The sequence below is a fragment of the Melanotaenia boesemani genome, chromosome 7 (assembly GCF_017639745.1).
Source record: "Melanotaenia boesemani isolate fMelBoe1 chromosome 7, fMelBoe1.pri, whole genome shotgun sequence".
NCBI lineage: Eukaryota > Metazoa > Chordata > Actinopteri > Atheriniformes > Melanotaeniidae > Melanotaenia > Melanotaenia boesemani.
The window spans coordinates 13,003,735-13,027,311 of NC_055688.1; the positions used below are offsets into that span (position 1 = coordinate 13,003,735).

The 23,577-nt window shown below is 36.1% G+C and overlaps 1 protein-coding gene across 8 annotated transcripts in view; it reads left to right on the forward strand.

Annotated features, from left to right (window-relative positions):
- The first annotated feature begins 324 nt into the window (after positions 1-324).
- Positions 325-23,577, forward strand: part of LOC121643117 (LIM and calponin homology domains-containing protein 1-like) — a 78,857-nt gene continuing 55,604 nt past the window's right edge. For 2 of the 8 annotated variants that reach the window (XM_041990348.1, XM_041990349.1), the window contains exon 1: positions 327-651. In XM_041990348.1, coding sequence (XP_041846282.1) covers positions 547-651 — 105 coding nt within the window. In that variant the 5' untranslated portion in view covers positions 327-546. Of the gene's footprint in view, positions 652-23,577 lie in introns of all 8 variants that reach the window. The other 6 variants (XM_041990351.1, XM_041990352.1, XM_041990354.1 and 3 more) reach the window with 4 other exon arrangements.

The following is a 23,577-nucleotide window of genomic DNA, read 5'->3' on the forward strand; positions in this document are numbered from 1 at the left end:
GCGTCAAGCCAAACAACAGCTAGATTTACACCAGAAGCCTCTTACCATCAAAATAACAGCATGGACCGTTTGAATATAGTCACATTTTTTTCAGCGATTCAACTCTTCAAAGTTAACTCAATTAGAAAAATCTAAAAGATATTATTATTGACTGTTTATACCTCAGGCTATATCTTATTATACCTGACTTTTGACCCACGTTTGAAGTTTATCAATTATCAAAATTACAGTTTATTTGCCCTGTCTGAATTAATCCAGTTATCAAGGCTTGTATTAGAAGGGCTCTTACCGGAAGTTGTATCCACAGCTGTGCCTAACTTGACGCTGGTTGCCTGACCACACACTCCCAACAGGAGCGACACTGGTGAGCAGCAACTGTTTGGTTTGCCTCGCCGGTGCTGCTGCAGCAACACCTACAACCGACGGATGAGAACTAGCTGACAGACGCGGCTGACGACTGATTTCCCTGGAATAACGTGACTGTCGGCTGCTTTCGCACACTTCTGCAGGCTTTCTTACTTGAAAAGCAGAGCTAGTTCTACGTCAATGGCAAGTCCGGTTGCAGACATAGGACAGTCTCATCAGCATCACCACCCAGTGACTGAATCGGCCGCCGACTCTGCGTTTCAGGAGGCGCAGAAATGGATAGAGGTGAGTCACAGGGCCAGCAGCGACACAAAATTCTCACTTCCTCAGCACATGCTGTCCTTTGCACAGGTGTTTGTCGATAAAATTTGAAAATATTAACGGTGTTTTACTTCTTACCTGCAGCGTCATTCTCCATTTTAGGATGATTAATTTGTATTACTTTCTTTTAACTTGTTGAAAAGCAGCAAAAACTGCGACCTGACAACATATTCCTATGAAATCACTGAAGTTCTACTGCTTCACAGTTGCTTGTTGCTAAATGCAGCATCTACTGTCAAAATGCTGGATATATTGGTATTTCAGTTATTTCCAGTAGGTGCCTTTTAAACTATTAAAGATAGAGCATAAACACAAAAACATAAGAGTGTTAGTAGAGTGATGGAGATATTTGGACGACATTCCTAATTTTTGCAGTGGGGTCTTGGTTGCTTCTGGTTTGCGTCCATTGTACGGTAGCTATGGCTGTATTGGGGCCTGGTGCATGTTTGACTGAAAACAATGAATGCATCATGTGGAATGGATTTTTGCCTCATTGCAAGCCTGTTGAACAATAATCACACAAACAAGGTTTTGTTCTGAGAAAATTTCAATCACGACACTTGCCTGCCCCTGTTGCATCAGTGTGCTATCCTGCAGTGTGCTGTCCTCATGCCAGCCTTCAAAATAGTGGTGAATAATTATCTTCTGCATGTTGGTGGGCTCACAGAAAGTCTTAAGAATATGTTTCTAACCATTAGTGTGATATAAACACTTCCTCAAGTTACTGATTGCCTGTATCAAGGGTGTTCATTGAGATGATGGGGTCTTTGTATAAAGATGGTGGGGCCTCACAAGCTGTCCTTTAGGTTTTTTTATTCTGGATTGTAACCACAGTTTTATCTATCAAATATTCCTTGTTGGTAGCTGCAGCGGGGTGGGTATGTCTAAGCTGTACATTCAGCAGACTCTCAAATGAGCTTCTCATTCCATGGTCAGTCTTGGACTACAGCTGGGGACAGTTGTCACTGTTGCTGCACATGAACCAGTCCTCTACCTGATGTAGGCTCTTGTTTGGAATGACCTTACAGCTTGCAGTGAAGTCCAGCTGCAGCACAAGAGACTCGCTGGAGAATTAGCTGAATTACTCTTTCGTCCCTGGAGAAAATGAAACACGAGTAGGATGACCTGGACTTTTTAGCTTGGTCTAAGCGTTAAAAATGAAATACTGTTGCAAGCTGCCGAAGATGAATAAATATGAGGCTGACAGTGTCGTCACTTGCAGATGGTGCTCTTTTAGATGGATTTAAAACATAAAATAAAAATGTTGAAATAGTTACCCAATTATACGTGGGTGGCTATTAATACACCTGGGCAGCCTGCCCAAGGAAAGTCTGTGTGGGGAAATGCTGGCCTGTTTTATACTTCTGCCCATTTTGGTATTTTTATACACTGACACTCCTGCATATTTCATTAACTTCATTAAAAAGGACAGATCCTCTTAAAGAATGTCAGGCTCCATTACAAGCCAAATTAGCAGCTCCAAATTCCTTAGAGGGCCAAATCACAGCTTTAAAAAGCCACCACTGACCTAGAATATGTGAGGCTGATAAATGAAAGGTGGAAGTGAAGTGATAATGCTTTTGTGTTGTTTTTCTCTCACCCTCCCTCCTTGGGCACTGACTTTGTTATCCCCGCACACCTGTTGACAGCTCTTAGGTCACCTGAGGGAACTAGAAACAGGTCACTGGCTCCTAAATAAACAGCTTCAGTCACCAACATCCCAACAACCAAAGTCTGACTGCTTAAATTCAACTGCTGTGTCATATACGATGTCAGCACATAAGGGTAGAAATCACAACAACAGTTTCCCTTGGTTGTCATTTCTAAATGTTTGTACTTTGTGTTGTGGATCTTATCAGCCTTTAATTGTGACAGCAGACTAAGCTCCCTAATTTAGCTTCTTTGTTGAATTTACTTTTTATAAAGGATCTGAAATATATATATATATATATATATATATATATATAGTTCATTTTGGTTTATTTTGGCGTATGTGTGAATAATTTAATATCTGCTGTCCATCAACTAAATTCACAAAGATAATTTATAGTGCTATTTAAAGTCAGATTTATGCTTCTCATTCAGTCTGTCCTGGTGGTCCCCTCATGCTTACATCCAGAGAGAAAAGATTTATGGTTCAATGTTGAATTTTGAGTTAAGTGCAGGCATAGCAGTGATTGGAAGTATTAAGTTTTACTTAATATTTATGGAAAGCCTTAAATGATTTTCACACATGTTGGTGTTGGAAAGGTCTGCACAAATTTAAATTTTGTGGCAAATTGGAAGGAGACGACAGCCATGAAATTACGAAGAAGGTAATGTTATCATTGTTATTCAGATGTATTGAAATCTGCTTTGCTAAATAAAATGATATAGATTTTAGATTTACTGAAATAGATTAATTGACTAATATCAGTTGCTTAATCTGGCATTTTCAACCCTTTCTAACAGGAAGGAGAAATGGAGGCAAAAACTACTACTGCAGCTGTAGTGGCTTCCACAATGATGATCTGTAGAGCTAATTCATACATGTATATGTGAGAAAGCCAAATATAAGCGTTTTTTTTATTATTATTATTATTTCACCACCATTGGAATAGAGCTAATATTTGAAAGTTGTTACTTTCCCAAACTGTGATCTAAAATGTGAGACTAAAGGGAACCAGACAAATGGCACCCAACAACTGCATGGCAAGACTTCAAAACCATGAAGAAGTTTTCACACCAGTACTCTTTACTTACTTGATGGTTGCTTCCTCTCACAACTCATCAGCAACACCGTTGCTAATAATGGTGTTTAAGTTTCTCTGAACTTCAGAGGAGACTGAGTGTCTCTTTGATCAGGCCTCAGTTGGTTAGGTTGATTGATTTGTGTCGTATAGCTACAGGGTGCTTACTTGAATGGAAACCTGATGATATCTGACAGGGTCTTCTTTTCTTAGAACTATCTTAGTGGTTTGATGAATTGGCTGCATTCTTAATGGAGGCAGAGCACTGTTTAGCCTCTGGTAAAGCACAACAGAGATTCTTAATGTGTCATAAAGTAAAAATGCTGCCCCCTGCATGCTCTAAACAGCCTCTCCTTCCACCCCTTTCCTCAATTTCAGCCAGGAGCGTAGATCTCCAGCAGAACACGTCTGTTTGTGTCAATGAGATCTGACTGAAATTGTCTGGATTCTTTTCTTGAAAACATCTGGTTTTAATGTGTGAAAACATCTTGAGAAAGTTTAACCACCTACTGTAAAATATTTTAATGAGTTGAACTTACAAATGACTTTACAGAATTTTCTTTATCTTTTACACAGAAAATTAGGTGATCCAGGTATCTTCTATAATATGTGGCACTCTGCAAGTACATCATAGTTGTATTGCCAATCAAATATTCTAAATGATGTTTCTTGGTGTGGTGTTTTTGCCCAGGGCTTGTGTCAACTTGTTCAGTGTCTCTTCTCAGTCTCAGTCATGACACGTTAGGGGTTTCAATAGTGCAAACTTTCATTGTGACTTGCCTCAAAGGAAAAATGATATCATCTCCAAGTCAATGGCTGATACCATTTCAGTATCGCTGCACTTACCAGACTGCTCCATGTTATTATAGCATATTTTACTGTACCATGTAAACACAAATTGGTCTGCAGATTAGGTCAGATTTTATTTAGATTTTGATTTCAGTGCTGTGTGAAAGAGCACAATGCAACCTTTTTAAAAAGCATCTTTCTTTGCCAAGTAATCTAGGATTTTAGCACGGAGTCCTTTTGTAGAGATGTCTGACAGGACTTTGATGCATAGACGTTTACCAGTTTTGCATTTCAGATATTATGTTTTTTTTTTTTGTTGTTGTCTTTTTCATACACCTACTTTTAAAATACTTTGATTTTCTATTTAACAGGATAATTTAAATAAAACTTGTACACCATGTAAGACTTCTTTTAAGATTGGAGACATACTGAAATCTCTGCTGTCATTCTTCACAAACTTGTTTAACTTTGCAGTAATAACATGGTACTTCAGGGTGCTTAATTCAAGTATAGCTGCTTGATCCAGACACTTTTGTAGCACATGTGGAAGCCATCATTGTCTCTTGTCTGACTTGAATAGAGGATTATGATAGCATCATACTGAGTGCAAAATGCCCCTAATCCAACTAAAACGTCAATCACTCAGGGACAATAAGTCCATGAACAGCTCTGCCCTGTGCTGCATGTGAAGCTTTGATTGCAAATAATTTGTTTAAACCTGAAATATATAATGGACATATCCAAAATTTTAGCATAAGCATTCTGTACTTTTGGATGTTGTCACACAGATATTTTCTGTTTGTGGCCACAGATAGTTGGAAATTGAGTAGTTTTTCCATGATATCATTTGCAGTTTGGGACTGTTGTCATTCTTTCTTGTCAGCTGTCTGTGGGAATGCAATGTTATGTCTTCAGGCCAAAGAAGAATGTAATTTTAGATGGAAGTGTCTGTCAGAAAAGAGTTTATGCTACATTGAAATTGTTCTCTTCATCACTCGCATCGTTTTTTCTCATGAGTTGGTCAAACGCTCTTATTCTTGCAGCTTGAGTTACGAGTTTAGAGTACAGTGAATTATTTCAGAATGAGATTAGAGATGAAATTTAAACTAATTTGTTACGCAGTCGGCTTTTCAAACACATTCTCATTATGTTTATTTTAATAGCTCTGCTGTAATTTTCTTACAGATTATTTGTAAATGAAATGGATTCATGGCTGATTTTGTAAATCAGTGTAAAGAAAAATATGTTGAAAAATGGCTGACTGACAGCTAAGTCAATCAACAGACTCTCCTCTTTCTTACCCATAACTAAAAACAGAAATCAGGAACTTTTTTGACAAATGAATAGAAAGAGTGGAGTTTGCACATAACCACATAAGCAGTCATGCTGGCGCCTGTATTGTGATAGTTGATTATATTACCAATATAAAACTATACACAGTTCTGTAAAGCAGCATAACCCTTTTATGTTTTGCTCAGTGGCGCTATAGCCGATAGTATTGCAAGACAGACTGCATGCTAATGTGTTGATCATTAAACAAGTACATAAATCACCACCATACTGTTTCAGTTACTCATACAAGTAAAAAATCCCTGGAAGTAAGACGCTAATCAGTAATCCTGTTGTTATTACCTACTTAATCCAAGCAGATGCTTTCTGCTCTTCCCCGTGAAGCAGTGAAAACAACTAGTATGTTGATTAAGTGGCATTAGTAAAAAAATAAATAAATAAAAAAATAAAAAACAGTAGTGGGGAAAAACACTTTTGAACAACATGATTGACAGTCTTGCCAGTGACTCTTGCAGCCAGGTGAATAAATAGTTGTTTAGTGGCACAGTTTTGGTAACTTTTTTTTGTACACTCACACAATAGATTTAAATGAAGCAGCCAAGACTGCAATTGAAAAAGCAGATTTAGGCTTTTATTCAGAGAGTCTACAAATGTATTCAAACATATTGTTTGTGTAGGGAGCGCTTCCTGGATTCAAAGTGGATTTGTTTCAGTTGTTCTTTGCATGGGATAGGCATAGACTTGAATATGAAGAAAGAAAAAAAAACGCTTTTGCACTAACAGGCTCTTTTTATATCAGAATTAAGAATCCTCACCTGTAATGGAAAATTCCATCATTCGGACTCTTCCCAAAAAAAAAAAAAAATAAATAAAAATAATAATTTTAAAAAATGGTTGCACGGCTAAAACAACAAACGAGAGCATCATTTTAGCCCACTGTTGTGGTTTACGAAATGATAGTCCTTTGTTTTCTTTTCTTACTCAAACATGTCGTCGGACCTTGGGTTGAAGGTGTTGGACTAATTTATGCTGTAGAGCTGCACATCTTCTAAAGCAAAGTAATGGTGAACCATTTACAAAAAATCTTACTGTGTTTACATGGATCCCTTTAGTCAGATTAATAGTCTAAATCAGAATAAAAGGGCCTCTATGTAAACACTTCAATCAGATCAGACTGATCTGTTGTGGCTCGATCAGATTGAAATTTTAATTGAATCATTTAAACCTACTGATAATTGATCAATGGGAAAATTATAGCATGGATACACTTGATCTATTTCTCTGTGACTATAATATCCCTTTTACTATTATTTTTTTTATTATTGTTGCAGCTATATTTTAAAGCTCTGAAATAATTTTTAAAACAGCATCTTTTGCCACAACACACCATGCTAGACACATAATTACTTAATGCTTTCATGTGGATTACTGTTAAATATTCCTGTAGGTACAGACTCCTTGTCAATGAAATATTAACGGAAACAATCCACACTATAATAAAATGATTCAGCTTGTAGTAAATTTCTGCCAGTCTGGGTACAAATAGACTTTCATGAACACATGCATGTGTGGGGTGAGAGGTGATCATGTGGTGGATTACCAGAGTAGATCAGATTAACCCCCTTCCTTGCTGTTTATGTCTGCATGCTTTTACTTGTGAGTATAACTGTTACTGAAGCAAAAAGAATGTGCTCATGGTTATGTGTATTTTGTAGTTTATCTTAATTCAGAGGCATATTACTAGTTGGAACAGCTGGTTTGCTTCCAAAAAAGTAAAGTAGATATTTAAAGGCTTTATTTCCCTGACACAATAATAATGCTAGAGTCTAGAAGGAAGGTTAACCTTATCTGGAAAAATCTGCAGGCACTTCATTTCACAACCAAATATATTCAAATGCAGTAAGTACTGGACTTGCTGAAAGCAGCAATATCCATACAAGCTGATAACAACATTACAGACTACAGTAGTCTCTTAATATGTTTTTTTATAGTTTCTATCATGTTTGAGCTTACAGAGAAATTTTGGAAATGTTTGATTATTCTGATTATTTGTCTGATTATTTTCTTAACTAGTTTTACTTAAACCGTGCTTATTGTGTGTGACAAAGCTCAATAGGTTTAAAGAACCTTGTCTGCTGGCAGCAAGGTTCTGTAATGGCTGATCCTTGTTTTACTTCATGCTTACCTAGATAAAATCCCTTAGAGGCGTCAGACCACAGTAACCCAGAATTAGAAGTGCAGTAAGGAGAACTGCTTAATCAAATTATGCCAGCCAGCCAGACTACGGCAGATAGATATCAGCTACTCTGTGAATGTCCCGTTGACTTTCTGGGTTTGCTTAGGTCTCTGCACGTCTGTTTTGCCTTACGTCTTAAGCAGATCTGTGACAAGGTGAATATATTTGTCTTGTTCAACTGTCAGCTCTGTGTGCTCTTGTGTTGAAAGAGAAAAAGAGCCTCAAGGCAGCCTAGCACTCAAACTGCAGTGCGACACACACACACACACACCTACACAAACACAAACACACACACGCACACACACAAAGACTCTCTCTCAAATATGTACACCAACACGTGCATGCACACACACAAAACACACAAAAGAGGGCGAAGGAGGGCAACCGGCTGTGTGCCAAGGCTGCACAGCCACTCTCTGCAAGGAAGCTGTTAGCAAGCGCTGTTACTTAGCACCCTTGTATGCAAGTCCAGAGCTCACTGTGAAAAGAAAATGATAGGTGATGACAGCACGTTGGGTGTGAGGGTTAGGCACTTAAAAGTATACAAAGATCTATCGAGTGTTTTTTTTTTTTTTTTTCAGAAATTTTAAGTTATAACAGTTTAGTTAGCTAAAAAGGCAACATGTACATCTTTGTCCATACCTGCATAAAGGCTTCCTTTTGGTAATATTTTCCTGTTACTTTTCAGCATTTACTCTCAGTATGACCAAAAGCCATTGATGGCAGTCATAGACCCCCCAAAAGAAGACTTGCAAAAATAAGTAAATAATTAACACTAACAAAAGAAACACCACCTTTGTTGATCTCTGTACTACCATAAATGTTGACCATTAATATTGTTTTAAAAGAATAGCAAAGGTAGTCAAAGGGAACTTGAGTCAGTTTTATTGTGCAGTCCCTTTGTAATTTATGCTATTTGCTTATAAAAGTTACACCAAAAAGACCCTAGAGTTGTTTGGAGTTAATCAAATTTCTTTGAATTCACCATAATGTAAAAGCTTTTAATGATTTACTTGAATGCTCTGCTTTACCTGTCATTATGCAGGAGCCACAAATCAAAGATGAACATGAGAAATGCACAGCTCACACAAATAAGAATTTAATTACAGGCTAATCCTCAGCTGTCATGTTATCTGCTATTCTATTGATTGCCTTTATTTGCAGCTGAGGTTTGGATGCTTCTAATTTAATTCAAGATTTAAGCATTGCTTGTGGGGTGTTGAGAGGCTATCGGTTCATGTTTTTAGACCAGCTGAGAAGGTTCTTCTAATGCTGCTGTAATGCATTATATTAAGTAATGTGCTGTCCCCGTTCCACATCTGCTGGAGCTTATTTAGTGCTCTGCAACTGTAGATTGGGCAGATTTCTTCCTGTGTCCTGCAATATTTCAAGCTGTTTGCGTAAGTCAAACACTGTATGACTGTTGGATGGATGTGAGAGTGACTGATGTTTCTCCACCATCAGGGGGATGTTTCTAATTGGGTCATGCAGGCTGAGCTGGTTTCCTAGTTTTCTGAGTTGGGGCACTGGGGAGCTGGACTCTTTTTGACTATCGAGGGAGAAAGTGAAACCTGGTTGATGGTCATATGGCAGCAAAGTGACACTGGTTCAAAAGCCTTGTTTTTAGCCTGCTTTTCTACATTGCATGCACAAGAACACACTGACTTTAGTGATTCTCTCCGTTGGACAGTAGTTCAGTTGATCCAGAGTATAACTTTGGTGTTGGGAAAGCAGCAGAGTTTCCTCTGAAGATGTAAATAAGATATTTTATTTATTAAAGAAAAGATTATTAAATTCCATAACATCTAATGAGCTTTAGGTCTCATTAAACTGCATCAGAAAGCATAAAAACACTATTCTGACACAGCAAATATTAAAGTAATGCAACACACTAGTTTGAGGGTTAATTTAAACTTGTGCATGCATGGCATCTGCTTAAATAGGGCTGAACACCAACTTTTAGCTAATCTTGAGATTGTTTAGCTTTAATTTAGCTTATTCAGCCTCACTTTAAAGATGAAGTGATGAGTGAAGATATTTAGATTCTCCAAGTTTTTATTTCCATAAATGCATAATTTTACTTCTTTCATGCAAAAGTTTTTTCTTTTTTTTTCCTTCCTAACTGCAGAGAATCGGATGACTCAGGTCCACCATGAATGGGAGGCATTTAGCACCGAGTGGGGTGGCTTACATTGTGTCACACACACTGTTGTTTGCTATGGTCATTCACCCCAGCATTTTTCACCCCTCCCCTCGCGCGCCCCAGTCCCCATCCCATTCAGCCACCAGTGTATATGCACACAGATACACACATACCTCCATAACAATGCTTGCTGTCACCAGACTCTAGAAAGTGACACAATCAGACATCAGCTGACTGATGTTTAAATTACTCTGCATGATGCAGCATGTTTTTTTTTTTTTGTTTTGTTTGTTTGTTTGTTTGTTTTGTTTTGTTTTTTTTTTAAGATTTGCTCATTTCTGTTTTTGCATTTGGATTCCAGAGAAATTCAAGAAGCTTATGGGAATGGGATGTTATAATAAAATAATCTAATGGAAGATCAGTAACATGTTTCTCCTCCATTGTTGACACTTATTTGGTATTTAGCCTAAACCATTGTCTGGTATTTCCATGAGAATAAGTGTTCTTGAGTTTTTTTTTAATCTTCCTCTTCTGTTAACTTTAAAAGTAGTTTTCCCACATTAAAATGGAAATAGCATCTCAGTACAGCTGTTGAGTTGGATCCTAAGATGAAGAAAGTGGTCTGTTGTTGTGCAACCATTGCTTGACTTATATATGGATCAGAAATGTTTGGTAACTTGTAGATTCTCACAAGGTCACAGAGAGGGTCAAACCAGAGGTGCCTGTGTCACCTGTAGTTACTGCATAAACGTGTGGATGGAGTTGAAATGGCTTGTGAAAATTTTCCAAACCATGTTGTAATCTGCAGAAAACTGATTTATATGCATTGTATAACACTGTGTGTATGTGTTCAATTTGCTATTTAAACTTGATGTGTATGAAGGATTTATCTTGATGCAAAGCTTCGTTTATTCATGCTTAGGCATCACTGGCAACTGACTCAAATGCCCCCCACTTGCTCTATAGAAACTTTAAAATAAAAACAAAACAATTTTGGGATGTCAAAACAAAAGAGGATCTTGAAGCTTAGCCCCTTGAATAAATTAAATGTATAAATCTCCCTGGCTTTCCATAACAGATACAATGACCTGATTTTTTTATTCCTGGTATTTAACAAAAATCTTTTACTCAGGGATAATCTGGATTGAACCTATTAATTGTTTTCTTTGTTGTTTTGCCCCCATTGACATCACCCACTGCTTTTTATTTAGTTTTTGTCTTCAAAACTGCTGTATTTACCACTGACATTGACTGAAGGATTCAGATTAAATAGAACCCAGCTTCAGTAAACCGACAATCAGTTGTTGCAGTGAGGGGGATGAAAGCTTCCACTAAATGGCATATGTTTGACTTGTACAGTAGGAGTTCTGTTCTCTCCCTTTGCAGCAGGTCAGCTTTGCAATAACATCAGCAGGCAGAGGTCTCCTTAGGCTCCTTCAGGCCTGGACCTTTGCCAGAGCTGCTATTCAGAGAACCCATTTATTAAATGTTGCCCGCAGTTTAATTTTGGCAAGGCATTGAGCATTTTACATTAATTAATTAAAACACTGTCTGAATGGTCTTCTTTTTTTCTTTTCTTGTTATTGTACACCATTGATATAAATAGCGCTATTTAGTCCATATTATTATTATTATTATTTCCTTTTTTTTGTAAAACAAGTGTATTTGTATTAGGTCATTTACTGTTGTTTGGTTAATAAATCAATAGTAAGTAAGAATTAGAGCCTGACTGGTTGATTGGTCAGCCGATAAAATCAGCTTATAGCCTTTTTCAAAATAATTATGATGGAACTTTGCGGATTAAATACCAATATATTCATCTTTACTCATAAAACAGTAAATACTGTTAAGTATCAGGAATTGTGCAGAATGATGTCGATGCAACGATTGTCCAGTAGATGGAAAGGACTGTTTTACTTCATTTATTGATTGACTGATTAGATTTTATTCAATTATGTAGATCACGTCACATCTCTAGAACTAAAGCTCACCTTCCTCTTCACCTTCCTCATCATCTCCTCTCTCTGAACTATCTGCAGCTTTGATTCTGTCAGCTGACAAAATAACATTAGTTCATGACAAGGAAACAAGTTTTTGGCTTAGTGTCACCTTTATTCATGACACAACGGCAGTTGGAAAATAATTTCTTTGTGACTTGTACATCATCCACCCTCCTGAAGTTCTGACTGTAGACAACCACCGTCCGTCAGCACCCCTAACACTAGCCAGAAGCACTAGATAGAAGAGCTAGCTTAAAAAATGTGCTAGCTTTTTTAATAGTGACTGACAGCGGAGATAACCAATCGTTTAGCAAGAAACACAAACGCGGAGCCAATCAGATCAGTTTAATAGTTTATAAGGCGGGACTTAAAGCAACGCTGCTGTCCTGTTACATGAAAAATGGTAGGGACAACGAAGGAGTTGATGGATATTGGTAAGGACATGTTCTTATCGTCCCTACCAATTCTATGCCCATCCACCTTCTGCTTCTGACTCGGTTTTCATGTTTTAAAATATTATCTTTTTCTTTTATTTGTTTAGTATTTTGATTAAGCAATTCACAATAGCATCCAATACAAAATGTATTAAAAGTAAGCATATTTGGTTTTAAGGGAAGATTAATAGTAAATAATTCATATTCATCAGTCATCAGTCAGCAATTCATATATTGAAAAAAATATATTTTCTCTATTTATATAAAGTATGTGTTAACCGAAAGCATGTGGTTCATATTTAGATTAACTAAATTGTGTGTGTTGTCACGCTTGTGGTTTGGTACCCTGCTTTGTATCAAGAACTTAAGCTTAATCCACTTTGTTGTCCTGGTTTGCTTTGCTGTCCTCACTGGCATTTTCTTGCATTGAACCAACAGATGTCAGATTGAGGGGACAAAAAAGTGGTCAAGCTCACACACTGACTAGAAAGCCTGATTTATGCTTTTTGGCAGAACTGTCAAACTTCCACAACATTTAATGCTTTTGTAGGCTATATGTGGTGGTATTTTTAACTGCTGAGATGTCAGAATGACCTTTAAAATATATAAAGTCAAAATATCCTTTAGAGATTTTGTCTTGTACACACAATAGAAGATAAACTACAAAGAATTCTAATACCTGCATAAAATGAGTGAGCTTTATGATTGAGTTTTATGATTAAAATAATGAACCAAATTTTAAATAGACTTATGTATTGTATGTTGATATGTCTTTGGTCCTAGTTTTGTTAATATTTTAATCAAAACATGCCAGAGTTCATTTGGAAGCAGACAGAGACCCACATTTTGAAGCTATCATTGTCTGCTTGCTTGGTGCCAACAGGGCTTACCTTGCAGTCTTCAGACTTGAATTGATCTGCTTTAATAGAGTAATTGCAGAAAGGTTAGTTTTAATAAAACTAGAATTTCCAAGTGTGAACACACCCTAAATCCCAGTTATTCCTGAGTTGAATAAAATATTGCTTTTTTTAATCCCCAGATGGTAGTTGTATTGTCACAGTATTTATCATTAACAATGCCTGTTATGATAAGAAGTTTCTGTCAGCTCCACAAGCAGTCCTCAGCACAGAGTTGGCCTCCTTTAATAGTTTCTTTGAGTTACTGTTTTGGTGCTGTATCTTTTTGTTTTTTGACTACACATAACTTACTAAAGACTGCTTAACTAACATATTTTCATACTTATATACATACTTTCTTTGAGCTTATGCAATGGCTATTCGAAAATAATCAATGTTTCTTTTGCAATTTTCACTTGTAGTTTCTCTAGTTAGAGTGGGAAATAAATGCCAACAATGTAATAGCTTAGCTTACAGTACTGGTCTTGAATGTTGTTATCCCCATCAGCTTGCTGGTAGCAGGGGATAAACTTTAATCCTGACTAATCTAGCCAGTTGCACCTCCTTCTTTTGGGCAAGCACGGCAGCTTCTATTGGTGGCCTGTCATTAAAGGACCACACAAAGCTTATCTGCAAGTAGTACTTTGACACCATCACCTTGACCTTTGACATACAGAAATTAAAAAAAAAAAATTTCTCACTCTAGAATAAATAAATAAATAAAATTATATATTATTATTATTATTATTATTATTATTATTACTATTCTGGTTTAGTTACAAAATTGAAGGAAGGTTTAAAGTTCAAGAAACAGTCATTTCCACGTATGTGTTACTTTCAGAAAATTCAAATGTTTTCCTAAAAGTTCTTGTTGACTAACAAATTGGCACAAATTCAAAAATGAGTAGAAGATGAGCAGTAAAACTGTCATTTGAAAATATCAAGATCAAACTTAGCGTGTCCTCCTTATATCCCTAAAATATCTAAATCTTTCAGACTAACTCATGTTTCATTAGTGTGTAAGGAGATGTTTCACGTTCATTTAGTGAAGTAATTGTGATTCATGCACAAAGCTAAAGTTTTAGATTAAAATATACCTTGGCCATGCTAGATTTGAGAGTCGCAAAAGCCCATCAGTTTAATTTTTTTTATTTATTTTTCTCAAATACAAAACTGGGATATAAAAGGTTGTCAGTATGGTGTCATGGATTTTGGTTTGCTACACCATCCTTGTTCTACGTTATTTTTCTGGAGAGTGATGTGGTGGTTGTTGTGCTGCAGGCACATGAAATGTCTGTCTGAAGAGTGAAGGGGTAATGCTCCCAGTCCATACTTATTTTCTTTAATACTTGGTTAAACAAGATTTAACCAAACATTAATCATATGATAGTATGTCTCTGTGCCTTAACAGCAACGATTAAAGTGACAAGTGCCGTCTTGTGTGTTCTAGTTAATCTCAGTGAACCAATATCATAGCAGTTTATTATCAAGCGACATAAAGGAACAATTTCCAACAAGAAGAGAGCCACCATCTTCCACATCTTCTGTTGCAGCCAGCATCTGAGAAGAACAGCTTCAGTCATCTGTGCCAGCTGTTTTGACTTTAAGAACACAAAAAAAGTTGTGGGGACCACAAAAAAAACCCGTAAAATTCAGTAGACATAACAGATGAACAAAAGATAAGAATGTTGAATGTGAATTTCCAGCAAAGTGTTTTCTTAACCCAAAACAGTCGATATAATCAAAGGAAATACTAACTTAAATATCCTTGGTTTAATAGGTTACAAACTAAAGGTCCTTGTGAGGAAAAACATGAAAAAAAAATAAAAAAAAAATATATATATATATATATATATATATATGTGTGTGTGTATATATGTGTATATATATATATATATATATATATATATATATATGTATATATATATATATATATATATATATATATATATATATATATATATATATATATATATATATATGTATATATATATATGCAGAAATCCAAAAAACAGAAAAGACTGGTATAGAATAAAATACAATTGAATATCAAATAAGTCCAAATAAGTAGAATAAAAATAAATACATCAATAAAAGTAAATAAATCTAGATGAATTATATAAATACACTTTTTAAAAAAGACTGAATGGTTTGTCACATACTTGCGACAATAGGCAAGGTTAAGATAACTGGAGTATGATGACTAAAAACTAAACAGTCAAATTAAGACTAGTTAACTAAAAATTAAGGTAAAAGCAAACAGCTGTCAGTAGTTTCAAGATACAATGAACATCTTATTGTATTTTTGTATGGCATACTTATACAAAAGAATAGTCTTCTCAGTGATATAATCCCTTATTCAAAAAGCATTAATTTATGCATGCATATGTCAATAGCTAAACTTTTGATGTTGGCGATGTACAGAATTTGCAGGTCTGCATGCTAAGAAAGAAGCATTTTATTCTGTAACACTGTAACACTTAAGGAATTAGCTCACAATCCCACAATTTTTTGGCACTTGATCCTGCTGTCTTCACATTAGTCACATGGATTATTATTCCAGGAAAACAAGCTTTAGTTTCTTTACAGTATTGCTAAAGTCCCTGTACAGTTTTTTTCCCCTCCTATCATGTTTCCTTTATAACCAAACATTTTGTTACACTGACATCTGACTCTCATAATACAAAAAAAGGCAACATAATTTTTCATCTTTAGTTTCTATTAAGCTCCAGTTTTCTGCAGGGACAGTTTTTTTTTCTCTCTTTCAGTTGACACTGTATTTGTAGTTTATCTGGTATGTGATGTTTTAACGACCAGTGGTTATAAAATTGCATTTGTCCTTTGCATCACAACAATTACTCCAGCAGTGGTATTTCCACACTACATTAGCATTGTTAGTCCGATCAGTTATGAAAGTTTACTCCTTGCAATTAAAACATTTATTTATTTTATTCTATTAAAAATAAGTGTTTTAGTACACGCACGTACACGCCTTTTTTCAAGAATTTAGGTAGTGTAATGTGCCCCCACCCACCCACACCCACACACATACACCATTTGAAAACTACTATAAAAGTCTGGATTCTTGCTTAAAACCCCTGAACCCCTGATGAGAGGCACAATGGCAGGATTTATGTGCAGTTGGGGTAAGGAAAACCTGCCTCCAGTGCTTCCTTTTCCTGATGGGACCACACTGCTAACCTGGTCTGACATATGCCCCTGTTTCCTGGAGTGACAGAGGGTCTCAGGTTTAGCAGATTATCAAGGAACAGGGAACCCATGTCCACTTACATAAAAAACTGAAGTTAGAAGAAGGAGAGGGTTTCCTAACTGTAACCCATGTCTGCAATTCATACTTGCTTTGAGATGCTTTTGATGCTGCATGTATGTAACTGCAGGAATCTCAAAGAATCCACTTAGAACATTTTCTTTTTTGGGGTGCTTGGTGGGATTTGGTTTGCTGCAGTGCATCTGTAACCAAATAGTTTGATTTTTCAGATCTGAAACACAAATTCATTAATATTTGTCTCAAAAGCAGAATTGAGATCGTGTAACACATTTTAGATTTTTAGGGCATTTTAAAAGTTTTTGATAACAACAAAGCATGTTTACTACTTAAAGCAAACAACAGAAGAATTGTAAATGCAAGTAACCTGCTGTGTTTGATTAACAGAAGGATATTGTTTTCCATTCATCTTTCTTATTTCTGATCTGTTTTCTGTATGTATTTTTATTACATTTGTTGAACTTGGATACCAAATTGTTGTGGGATCAGTGTTAATTTGCCTCCCAAGTGGAGGTGCTATCATAATCACGCTATTGGCACCATTAGTGTCTAAAATATCCAACACTTGTTAGATTAGAAATCATTGTAAACAAGTTGATAACCCACATTGTGCACTGGTGTTGACACAGTATGTCAGTGAAGCTTTTGAATAGTTTTGTTGTGGACAAAGCTTAGTAACAAGAGGTAGAGGGGGCATGTCAGAACATGCTCACCACTAAGAAGGGAATTTTATCACATCAAAATGTTGAAAGTCTTTTTGGTTTGTTTTGGCCTGTGTACAGTACAGACCTTCCTCTTTTAAAATGACAGCACAGAAAGGAATTCAGCTGCTGTCATTCTTGTAATATCATCATCTGTTGCCCGGGCACAGTACTGACCACTGTGCTGTAGCATGCATATTTAGCTAAATATTGTACTGCTCAGTATGCAGGAAAAGAAGAAATAAGAAAACTCTAATGCTTACCTTGGGCATCAAAAACATAGAGTTAGTGATGCAATTCTGGCAGCTTTCTTAAGCAGAGTGAAGACAGTAGTCTAACAATTCACAATGCTAAGCTTAGATCATTCTCCCTAATACATAATCACCACAGTCTTTTCAGTTTCTGTCTCTTGCCAGCACAGAGGTATTAATGCATGTTTTTCTATCTAGTAGAATGGATTATTGCAATGCCCTGCTCTCTGGTCTTCCAAAAAAGAATATTCTAAACTTACAATTACTCCAGAACTCAGCTGTACGTGTCCTGACGAGGACCAGAGGGCTAGAACAAATTACAACAGTTTAAAAATGCTGCATTGGCTTCTTGTGTGATTCAGAATTGATTTTAAGGTTCTTTTAGTTGTCTATAGATGTGTTAATGGTCTTGGGCCTTCTTATTTATCTGGCCTCCTTTTAAAATGTGCACCTTCAAGGACCCTGAAATCCTCTGATGCCTGATCTCTAGTTATATTTTTATGTTGATGTTTCAGTTAAAGAGACTAGAAGTCAGAGTTTATGTTTGTGCAGAGAGGCGTGGGGGGGGGGGGGGGTTGTGTGTGTGTGTGTGTGTGTGTGTGATTGTGATGATGTGTGTGGAAAAAGATAGGATGATCAGGTGTGTCTCCTTGAACTTAGATGTTTTAAGCTTCAGTGTGTGAAAGTTTGTGTGTGTGTTTTTTTTATATATATATTCAAAAACTGTTTTTATTATGTAAAATGAAATGTGATTTAAGGTTTGATTTGATAAGAGTTAATATTTGATCTTGATATGATTCCCTATGCTGTAATAAACAATTGAGGAAAATCAAGGAAAAACACATCATATATTTACTCAAAACCCTCCAATTATAACAGATATAAAACCAGTCCCATACATTTTCCTCTGAGATCTCATGCATTTGACACGCCATCTGCATTGTCAGTCTATATTTCATTTGGTTAAAAAACTAACTTTTCAGTAGGTGTGATTAATATATATGAGAACCTAAATGGTCCTCTCTGCTCAATGAATGTACTTATTAAAACATGGGTGACTAAACACTGGCGTCAAGATGTCCATCCAGCCTGGTCAAGATCAGGGCGCCTGCTTGTCTATCAGTCTGACTCCCACTGTGGCCACTGGTTAGAGGTTGCCTTCAGCCTCAGGAAAATGGTAGCAGGCAGGATATTGGAGACTAGTGTAGGCCCCTGGAAAAGCCAGGGTGCTTAGAAAGCTTAGCTCAGAGGGCCAGCATTGACACCAAGGTTCTTTGTTCTTGATCTGAGTTTTAGTGAGGGGGGTTGTCACTAAAATGCTAGGTATGGGATGTATGGAATGGCAGGTTTGTCTGCACAGGGTTTGTAAATGAAAGCTGTTTTGTAACCTGAAGTTCACATCAGAAGTGAATAAACTACTTTGTTTCCATGATGAACTGTATCCCCGCTAGCCAGAATAATCATCATTTCCATAAAACTGCCTTTCTGTTTTATCTCCCACACATGTTCATACTGAAACATTTTAAGGGTGTGATTGTGTTAGCACAACAGGAGAAAACTACTGGCTACATGATCTCTTGGAGAACTATGAGCCAGTTTAATGATACTAGGTGTTATTTGGAGGCACAGCACATTCACTTATATGAAGGGGGGCACTGTATCGCATATTGAAAAAATGCAAAAGATGAATATCTGATTTGATAAGAACCTTTTTGTAGTTGCATACCACTCAGACTATTTGTGAGGCTAGTGTATCATTTTTATCTAAGAGCCTCTCGGTTTGTGTTTGTTGGAAAGAAAAATAGGATGGATGAATTGAGTCTGAAGCATCTTATGTGGAAGGTATAAAAAGACAATTACTAGACTTTGAGACCGTTTTGGGGAATTATTGCATTTATTATAACAATCTTTCCAAATACAGCTGGGTTTCTGTTTGATGACAACATTCTTCTTTGACACTGAATTTCTACATTTTATCTGTAGAGTCACACTTTTTAGCTAAGTTTGAAAGCATTTTTTTGGAGTGGTTGCAGCTAAATGAAGAGAATTTTTGTTCTCTTACTGTTTATCAGATCTGATATTTATCAGTACTTCGATCACATTGCATGTGATTACCAGTGCTTTCTTGGTGTTAGGCACTGGTAATCTTTGCTACCTTTGCTACTGCCAAGCCATCCTCTGGCCAAAAAGTCCTCCTTTCTCCCCCTGGGTATTCAGGCCCCACGAAGCCAAGAGGAAAGTTTAGTGGCCAAAATGTTTGAGTGAATGGGGGGTGGAGGAGAGCAGCACCAATGGGGTCCAGGAGTGGAGCTAATCCACACAGTGTTGCACAGTGTTCCTGAAAACAGTCCACACATCTTATTTACGGTCAAATTTACAATACATTTAGTTTGAGAATCGGCACTGTGAGAGTGTGTGGTGCTCATGTTCTTTCTAAGTTACCACCATTTTGCAATAAATACAATAGTGATGTAAACATTTAAAGCTGTTCCTTAGTTTTTTTTTTTTTTTTACTTTTTAGCGACAACAAATGAATATGACTGTTTTTATTGAAATTCCTCCTGTAGTTTGACAGGTTTAACTAGGGTTGGGCAATATCGAGATTTTCAAATATATCAAGACTTTATCCGAAGCAATATAGAAGGAAGCAATATTGTTTATATCGAGACAGCTTGTTTTGAGTTAAAAGCATCTTTTCTTTTGCATTTTGCATAGCTGTATTTTTGTTATGGTCATTGAAAAGTATTTTTAAGTTATTTTATTTTAGGAGCATTTAATTTAATATAAAGGTTCTTTATTTTCAGTCAGCGGTTTTAATGCACATGTGCTGCTGATCCTTAATAAAAGTATATTTGGCACTAAAGGCTGTAAATTAGAACTGTCTTTTTGGTTACTTGACAAAAAAAATAATAAATGGAGATAAATATATCGTATATCGTGATTCAGGTAAAAAATATCGAGATATAAGATTTGGTTCGTATCACCCAGCCCCAGGTTTAACTATGAGAACATTAAGTATATATGGAGTTTTATCAATGATGATGGAAAGCTGGGGCTGGTTTGCAAGAGGCCAAATGAAATATAATTAGTCATGACAGAGTGCAAGAAATGTGGATTCAAAAGTACTCTATGTACACACACACACACACACACAAAAAAATATATATATATAATTTTTTGTTTAATGCTTTTGCTTTTCTTGGACATACTTGAATGCAGACTTTTAGTTTCGTTAGAAAACAATGTTCATTCATCTTTTATATCTCATGTGAAAATAAGCACAAAATAAGAACTACTTTCTCAGGCAAATATAAAAATCTCTTTCCAAATCCACTGAGAACCACTGAAATGTAGACATGTGCATTTTTTTTTTTTTTTTTGTATCGCTTCACTAGCTGTAATTTACTTCTTAGAATTATTAAACAAACAACTATCTGGTTTTGCATGAGATTTGTTAATGTTACAATGGCAATTCCACAATTTGCCACTCTTATCTTATCTCAATCTTATAAAAAATGCAATGTGTCCCATATGTTCAATCTACGTCAATGAAATGATTCCCCTCCACAATTTTTTTTTTTTTTTTTTTTTTTTTTTTAAAGATTTCTTGTGCTTTTTTTTCTCTCTATTCAAATTTAAAATATAAAGACACAAAGATCAGTTTGGCATCTGCCTTGGCTTTAAATGTGCAGACTGTAAACTTCAATAATTCTCTAAATGGTGCTTTTTATGAGTACCTGTAAATTGTGGCAGTACTTCGATGACATTGCATGTAACAACAAAAGTTTTTCCTTTTTTATTAGAAAAACAGAATTTACTCAGGTTGGCTCTAATCTCTAAATAAAAAAATGTTGGCAGAGTTTACCATATAAGATCTTCTTTTTAATTTTGAGATGGAGCTTCTATATTTTACCTATGAATAAAGTAGGTTGATATAATATAATTACTTCCTGTGGTATGCTGACACAAACTGTTTCCTTTAGGTTTGATCTATGTTTGAAAGGCATTCTTAGTAGTTTGTTAGGGTGCAGCCTTTTTGAGAGAGAGAGAGACAAAAAGAAAGAAGGATCAAATGATGCACCATTGTAATATGACCTTTCAACTTGTCTCGCTGAAACATTGCTCATGCTGATGGGCCACAAAGCTTTTTCCTCTGATGAATAGTGATTGATTTATGATCTGAAGTCATATGCTAATCTTGAGCCAAGTTGGGAAATCTTGCCCTGTTAGTTCCTCTTCTTCTCTGTGGGAATTACCGATGCCTTGTTGCTGTGTATGTGTGTGATTGTAGTTTGTACACATTGTGACACTCTCCTGTTCTGCAACCGATTTGCCTGTAGGTTCTGCTTGTGTGCATGAATTTGCACAAAGAGGTGGTTTTTATAAAACTTTTGCTTTTTAAGCATTATTTTAATCTGTGATTTTTATCATTAAAAGTTTTTCATTAATAAGAAACCAGTTTTATCACAATCAATTAGTGATTGCTTCCAGACAAAAACGGTATGTTTTTTTTTCTATAAAGGAAACTCCCAACTTAACTTTGTTCCCTTATTTGTTGCTGCTTTAGTGGCTTTCACCGAAGCTTTGCCTGGTGGTTGCTGTTTAATATACTTCAGGCTTTAATTATGTTATGAGAAACTGTTAGATACATATTAGAATTTTTCTAATATGCCTTTTGGCCATGAAGAAATCCCCAAATAAAAACTTAATTTACGTTTGTTGGTCATTGCAAAGCTAATTTTATGTCAACACAACACAATGCCGCAATGCATGTTGATCCTAGTCCAAAAGCCTGCTTTACTCACTGAAGGCTACATTTTAAATGATGGGTGTTGCTACAGACAAAATAACACTGCTCAAATAGCAAAGAGAAGAAATGGGTTTATGACAGTTTTACAGCCTTTTTATTACCTTGCAATATGTTCACTCTGAGGTTTTAATAGCATGTAGAATTACATTCTATCATTTGTAAGGGTGACATCAACTAACGCAAACTGACCCTGATTAAGAATGAATTATGTTTAAAGGCAATGCCAAAAAGATCAAGGAAATCGAATTTCATTATCAAAAGTAGGATATTTAGCTTTCTTGTGTAATTACTCTGTCTGAATATAAATTGTGGAATGTTTTTCATCCATTAAATTTAGGTGTAAGATGACATTGAAAGTGGGGAATTTAGCCACATGTGTACTAAACTTCTAGGTGGTCCCTACATTTATCGAGAACACAAACAGACATTTATTCAGGACTAAATCCGTTCCTCTTGACATACAGTCAGCTGGTCTCCAGAGACAAAGGTGTGACACTGAAAACAGCTCACCATGGAGAAATGTGTTTCTGCATGTTGTTGCCGATGACAGACACATATTCCCCGGGGTGTTGTTATTGACTGTAAGACTATGCCCGACCATGATTTGTGCCGGTGATAATTACACTGCTCATCAGAGCTGTTTTCGAAATATTTATTTGTAATGCGGTTGCAGTGAAAGTGTTTGACGGCAACTTGAGTGCAGCATGTAAATACTATGAAGCTTCTGCTCAGATGAAGCCAATGTGTCTTGCTGAGTAGGAGCAGTTCATGACTAATCAGGGGTTGTGTAAGGTTTCCCACGCCAGATGACTCTCACAGGATCCACCATGTGCCTGGGAACATTTGTGCTTTTCTGATTAAAATGAGAAAGTAGAAAAGCTTAGATTTTCTGCCTGAAAACTAGTGAATACAGTTTTTAGGTGCTGAACTACATTCCCTCTTAAATGAAGTTTTAATGAAGTTATAAAACAATTGTCTTTATTTGAACCTAATTGTGCTCATTATGACTAAAAGCAACATAATTTATTGCTGCTTGCCACGTGTGGTGGGCACAGTGAATGGTAAACTTGTTGTAAAGGTCTTGCATAACATTCTTTCCCACACATAATTTTTCTTGTGTTGCTTTTGTAGCTGAATGCTTTTGAAAATAATAGATCTTTTTTTTTATTTTGATGCTTTTTTTTGTCTTTTTTTTATTCTTCATGGTGGTCTACCAAAGATTTTAGCCAGTACAAGTCCTGGGAAGTAGGTCCTCTGTCACAGTGGATTGAGCCTAAATAGTCCGCTGTCATCAAATGGGGATAAATATATTTACATATGAAGCT